Genomic DNA, 6,910 nt, shown 5'->3' with positions numbered 1-6,910 from the left:
GTTTTTTATAGTAGGTATAATATTTAAAGCATTAAGAAATTACAAAAAAAAAAAATGCACCGATAAACGTTCAATGGCGTAACGAAATCTGCAAACGCGTGTAACTTTTTGTTTTGATAATAAGTAAAATGTTAAGAATTTGTTATGGTTGGTGTTGCCATACTACTAAAATATTTACAACAGTCATTAACTTAATGCGTTGTTACATAGTTTCGGTATCCAACACTCGATTTATAAGGGGTTTGGGTCAAATTATTATATGTCAGAAACTTGAATAAATTCGATTCTGGACCACAGTGCATCGGCTTGATAAGAATAGCTCCCAGGTTTTGTATCCGTATAGGCTCTTTCTTTCTCTTCTTCTTCTGTTTTCCGCTTGCTTTGGTAGTTGGGTTACCCAGAGATCAAAAATAACCGTTGACCTTTATTTTCAATCGGTTTCTCACTGAGATTTATTTAATTCGCCAATTTCATTTTGGTCTTGGTCTGTGATTTATTTTTAAAAATTAATTTTTTAGGTCTTTGTGTGAGATTTATCATTTAAGTTCGCAAATATCTCTTATCTGTTGACTTATTTAACTAAAAATAAATGGAAATGGTTAACCTTAAACCTTTTCCGTAGAAAATAAATCAAAAATGGTTAAAATGATAAATTATATGATTTTCTTTATTTTGAAAGTAAAAAAAGTTAATTCTTAATTATTAAGCCTAACTAAAAGTAAACTCTCAAGAGTTTTTGAATTTAAATTATATCTTCTTTCACTAAGTATAAAACTTAGAGAAGAAAACGCCCTTTCCACTGATACTTGCGTTGCTGGAACGCCCAGTACAACCATAGCGATCTCAAAAATATTAGGTGATTTTAGTTTGAGATTTTGAAAAAATGTAAGAATGTTGGTGTCCAAAGGCAAACGAGGGTAGACCGAATCAAAATTTTCGATGTCCACGTATAATTTTGTAAGTGTTTCGTTAATACTGACGTCACTGGTTCCATTTTCTTCCCGTTCTTGTTGCTCAATTCTATTTAAATACAAGTTTAAAAGTGGGTTATCGGTATCGCTGGCTTGACTTGTTGCAGTATTTGGACTTTCGTTGCTTGTCCTTGGATTTGCTTCTTGAGAAACTGAGGTTATATTCTACATAAGGAATATTATACGAAGATTACATTACATGAAATTATACTTTATTTAAGAGCGAAACAAACAGAAAAGACAACAACAACAAACGAATTCATATTACATTTTGATTAGAGTTGGGTCAAAATTTTGTAAGGCACACATACATAATTATTAATGCAACTTAGATTTAATGCACAAGTTAAGGAGTTGAAAGAGATATTGGTGGAATAAAATAATTATTATCTCATTGAATGAGGATGGGAATTATAAACATATTTTAAAAAAAAGTAAAAAGTATTTTCATAAAATAAAAACTGAATATTTTTGTTTATTATTTTCTTTTGATTAAAATGTGGGTATGTATTCTCAGAGATAAAAAAAAATATTGGAAACATTTTAATTTAATTTTAAAGACGAAGATTTGTATAGTAATGGCAATCTTATTTGAACTTTCACTTTTAAAATCCAAAATATCAGGACTTTTGGAAACAGAATTTCGACCCGCCCTATTTTTTAATTTGTACCTGTTTCATATTCAAAATATTTTTTGCAATTTTTTTCAAATGAGCTTTGGCCAATGCTTTTTGGTTGTTAGTCAATACCAAACTGATTCGAGGATCAAAATAAATTGCACTCAACATTTGTACACTTTCTAAAAGCAAACCTTCTCTTTCATTTAATGCTGTTTTTAGTTTAATTTTCAGATCACTGGAAGCATTTTCGTAATGCAGTTTAAGCTCCATCCAAATTTTGAAGAAGACACCTAATACAAGTTGTTCTTCTTGCATTTTAAGTGTGGCAATCCAAATAGGCTTTAAAGTTTCGACGTACTCTTGAATCCATTGCCAATCTACCGTATCTTCAAAAATCTGTTGTTCCATAAGGAATGATTTTATTTCTAATAACTTTTGTAACATACGATATGTTGAATTCCACCTGGTGGAAACGTCAAGTGGAGGTATGCAATTATCCGATTGCAATAATATGCGTCTACATATAGTGGGCATAGAACAAGACATTAAAAGATGCTTTAATTTATTATAAAAACCAAACTTAGTATGTGAACGATTTTGAGCTATAGGTCAGTTATTTTACATAGTTTTTAGACACAGAAATATAGAACTGAAAATATTTTTGTTTAAAAAAAAAACAATACCTGATCTAGAGCTCACAAGACGTTCGTACCTATACTTTTATTTGTCAAATAGGAAAATAATAGAAACAAACATGTGCTATGTACAGTACATTGCACATATGCATGTAATTACAAATTTGTATAGTACCTATTTTTTGGAATTCTTAAAGTTTTACATAACTTCCTCGCAGTTTCAATTTTCTGACAAATATTGATATCTTTATTTATGTCATTAACGCATAGCTGGAGTGTATGAGCCGCACAACGTATAGATTGAATATTCGGAAGTGTAATGGAATCTACAATTTCCTCTACCCCTAGATCTAACTCTTCACTCATCTCGGAAGTTTCATTAAGAATTTCCACCGCTTTCAGCATGTTCCTCCCGTTGTCTGAAGTAATACTAAAAAACAAAAAGCCAATAGGGTTAAAATAGGTCAAATAAATAAATTGTCGGAAAATAGTTATACTACGAGTATATGCCTTTAGATAATTTGTGTAGGTATGTAAAGTAAATGTATGTAGTTGGCTGGTATGCACATATGTATGTACTACATCTGTTAATTGAAATATGTATCTTGATTTATTAAAAGAAAAACATATATAGAAAGTTTTAATAATTTTGTACCTATTTGTAACTGTTTTTAAACTGAGAAACAAATAAAATTATATGTTCTTTGAAGTATTTCTGTATTTTTATTTTTAATTTTACGTATACAGGGTATTTCACATATGATATTGCAGAAAACTAGGATTTGTAGGTTGGGTTAAGACAAGAAACAAATCGTATAGAAAGGGGTATTATTCCCCCTGTTTAGGCAAAAGGGGTACTTTTCTAAAAAAATTATTAAAAATCAACGGCATCACCTACAACAGAGAGAAAAAACTAAATGAGAGAGCCAAATTTCCTCGTCTCCGTCCCTTTGGAACCTCTTACTCTCATTTTTTATAGCGTGTTGAATTCGTATCGGTGTATAAATGTTTTCACCTCGAAGAGCAGAGAGAATCGAGACATTTGATATTTCTTTCTCTCTCTGGTTTTCACAAATTAATTCTAGCAAACAATTTTCGTTTGTGAATGAATTACGGTAAACGTTAAAACGGAAGATTGTGGTGAATTTGTTTTTCTTTTCTCTTTCTTTGAGTTACAGATAGATGGCATTAACAACCAAAACCAGAAAAGATGTGTTCAGAAAGAGTGTATAACAAGGTTAAGGCTTTTTAGACTAGACTTTATTTGTTACGAACAAGTACATGTTTTTTATAAATGTATGTTATGTTTATTTCAAAAGTAATACCTTAACATAACTTAACTGATGTTTTATCTACAATATACTGCATTGAACTATTTAACATCGAATTAATTATAATAGGTGGAAATAATAAAGGTCTACAGTTTACCGGGAATATTAATATAAAATATCCATATCTTCTGTAATTGCGGTATCAATCGATATTTTGTGGAACTTAGTGTTAACGTAACATTTATTTGTCATGAATTAGTCTTTCAGCTGTTTTATACACCAACAAAATTAATTATGAAGTTTGGCTGCGATATTAATTACTTGAACACAGCATTTTCTATGTTTATAGTTATTCAGGTTTAGCCCTTAACTTAGATTTGCATTTATTTATGAAGAGCCTAAAAAGTTTAGCAAACATCTATGAATAACCCACAATGCACTTTCAGAAAAACTGTAGTTGGAACTTTTCCTCACAGATTTTTCCTTGTCGCTATAACTGAAAGATAAGATATAAATAAATAGTAGAACTGGAAAACTTATAAAAATGATGCATAAGACTTAAATTTTGGTTGAAGAACAAATTTGTATATTCTCTCACAAAACCACTGACCTAGCGAGAATACAAATACTTTTACTTTTGTACAAAAGTACTTTTCGGCTTACATATGTAGTAAAGCCTTTAAAAACAGCACACTAGCTTAGTGGAAAGCATAGCTTATCGCCAATTCACAAATCTTATGCGATGAAAATTGGCAAAAGAAGTTTACGGTTCTTATTTAGTCTCTACTTAAATCGCATTTTGGAAATGTCGGTACCATAAAGAAAATAAACAACGAGTACACACAAATACAATAGGAATGTAAAAAAGAGATGAGTATATAAAAATGTTTTCAATGTTTCTGCGTTGTTTTATCTCGCAGCCAAAATTAAGTCAATGAACTCTGAAAATTGAACTAAATCTGAGTTTTTTTTTGCATTTTTCAACGGTATGAGCGAAAATTAAACGCATAAACGCAGCTAATAATAAAACAAATAATAGTTGTAGTGCTTTCAGAGTTTTATGTTTCTAGGTCCTAATTCTCATTGCACCGTTGCACCACCTAATTTATTTTACTGACTTAATAATTAAAACTGGCTTCAAATAACTAACTAATATTTCTCTAAATGCGTAGTTTACAATTGTTGCTAAATCTTAATTGTTCTGGCACCTAACAAGAGTAATTAATTTCACTTCATATTCGAATGATATTTCTCCCAAAGTAACACAATGAGAATACCAAAAAATTGTTCATCCACAATATTGAATTTTCTTTGAACACCTCTGAACAACATGGCATCCGCCATTTTTCGAAGGTGGACGCCATTTTTTTTTAATGTGGGGAGTATGCACATCTTCTTGCATAAGTATTCGTTCCCCACATTTTTTTACATGGAGTTAATACTTATGCAAGTTTATGTGCAAATCGCAGCTTGTAGGCAAAAAGAGAGCAACCGTCGAAGTTGGTTCTCTCTTTTAGTTTTTTTCTCTCTGCCTACAATATCATGATATACCTTTTTAAAGCCATATATTGACTTTTTTTTAATTCAAAATTTTGAAAAAAAAAAATAATTTTTACTATTTCTCGGTTAAAGTTTGTATATATGTACATAGCTAAATTATATAAAATAATTTTTTTTTTACAAAAATAAGGTCAAATTTTGATTGTGGAACTTATGGTTCTCTAAGTACGGAGAATACCCCTCAACACATTTTTACTAAAAACAGTTAAAACTCACCTATAAATCTGATTAATATCAATTTGAAAATCAGACAGAATTTCTAAAATTTTTTCCTTTATGAGTTGTCCGGTGTGACGCTCAAAAAGTTGGACCATACCTAACGTTTTAACACAAATATTTAACGAATCTTTTTTAAGTTCAATAAATTGGAGATTTATCCCAAGAATTGATCTGTCTAATCGCGTCGCACAATCAATTTTTAGGGACAAAATTCTCCCCTTCGTCATTTTTCGTATTTGGTCTTTAATAGACTGGAGTCTAATATCAACAAACTCCATGATGTTATGGGAAGATATTGGTGAAATACCCAACCCTACAAATATTGGGCCAACAATTTCTTTAAATCCTTCACTATCTAAGTGTTTGAATGGCCTCCCATCGTTAGTTACAATTTTTATAATGGAATTAATAAAATCCTCTTTATTATACTCTATAGAAATTTTTTTTTTTTTTTGGCACCACCACCGTATCTTGAACACTATTTTGAATTATACCGTTATCTAATAATTCTTTGTGTTTTAGTTCTAAATGTCTCTTTAAATTTGTTAAATGTGACCCACTTAGATCAAAATTGCAAATATTACACTTTGATTTTCCTGTTATTTGATTAAAATCAAAATAATTTCTAATATTATAATTTGACCTTCGCCCCATTTTAAGTCACTCACTATCACTAAGCACTTTTAATAAACTTTGCTCAAAGGGTGTTGATAAATGACTTAATAAACATTTCTTAGAAATTCTAAACAAAGAACCTTCTAACGGGTAAAGTAAATTAAAAATCTCCAAATGAGATTTATTTTTTTTCTCTCAGCAATAAGTGGTCACCGGTTAACCAAAACCTAAAAAAAGTCAAAATAAAAGTTTCTCTCTCAGAAACCGAAAAAAAAAAATTGAGTAAACTGGTTATTAAGTGATCATTTTTGTAAATCTCAACAAGTGAGAGTAATTTAAGAGACCTTTCAAAATGTTGAGATTTACTTTTGATCTCTGGGGTTACCTTTATTTTAATTATGTCTTATCAGGTAACGTTCCCTTGGCAGCTTCTGTGTCCTTTCCTCGGAGGGTTGCTATATTCTTTTTCGTGTTAGCAGGTAGAATTCCCTTGGCAGCGTCTGTGACCTTTCCTTTGAGGGTTGCTTGAGCGTAAGTCTCTTCACCGGGGATGACTTCGTCGGTTAGTGTGTTTTCTTGTCTGTCCTCCGTTTTCGCGGCTTGTGAGATCTTTCTCGTTTTCTTTTCGGAATCCTTTTGGATTGGATTCGACGGTGGTCTTTTGTTGGTTCCCGGTTGTGAAAGATTTTAGGAACTTTCTTCTGACCGGCTTCAACCCTCTGCTGTGGGGGTTCTTGGCTCGTGGTGGACGGTTTTGAGCAGCAAACATGGGTTTTGTTCTTTTCTCTTTTTGACCATTTTATTTTGTTAAGAGACTCCTCCAATGACACTATGCCGTCTTTAACATCTATGCTGTTATTTTTTTGTCTCAGGCACGTTGCCTTCATTTTCTTAAGTGTATTAAGGCATTTCTGCATCTCCATGAGAAAAACGTCGTTAGAATTAATTACTCCCTTCGGCAGCGCACCAGTGTTGGCTTCCTCTTCTGCTTTTTACTTCAGCTCGAGAAATCGGTAAAA

The 6,910-nt window shown here is 31.3% G+C and overlaps 1 protein-coding gene across 1 annotated transcript; it reads right to left on the bottom strand.

Annotated features, from left to right (window-relative positions):
• Positions 1-404: 404 nt before the first annotated feature.
• LOC129941683 (zinc finger BED domain-containing protein 4-like) lies at positions 405-5,762 on the bottom strand. Its single transcript, XM_056050379.1, has 4 exons — positions 5,274-5,762; positions 2,430-2,656; positions 1,721-2,193; positions 405-1,136 (listed from the first exon to the last, which is right to left on the bottom strand). The coding sequence occupies exons 1-4, from the start codon at positions 5,552-5,554 to the stop codon at positions 696-698; spliced, it is 1,422 nt and encodes a 473-aa protein (XP_055906354.1). The 5' UTR covers positions 5,555-5,762; the 3' UTR covers positions 405-695.
• Between the last annotated feature and the right edge of the window lie 1,148 nt (positions 5,763-6,910).

This window comes from Eupeodes corollae, chromosome 1, assembly GCF_945859685.1.
Source record: "Eupeodes corollae chromosome 1, idEupCoro1.1, whole genome shotgun sequence".
Classification (NCBI taxonomy): domain Eukaryota; kingdom Metazoa; phylum Arthropoda; class Insecta; order Diptera; family Syrphidae; genus Eupeodes; species Eupeodes corollae.
Note: the sequence above shows the minus strand (reverse complement) of the source record. Positions and strands in the feature narration are given on the sequence as shown.

Bases quoted from the DNA above. Each gene is read 5' to 3' on its own strand.
- LOC129941683 (XM_056050379.1), bottom strand. From the start codon at position 5,554: ATGGAGTTTGTTGATATTAGACTCCAGTCTATTAAAGACCAAATACGA. The intron at 2,657-5,273 runs GTGAGTTTTAAC...TTTGTTTTTTAG, and splicing joins GATATTAATCAGATTTATAG to TATTACTTCAGACAACGGGA. The intron at 1,137-1,720 runs GTATTGACTAAC...TTCCTTATGTAG, and splicing joins TTGATCCTCGAATCAGTTTG to AATATAACCTCAGTTTCTCA.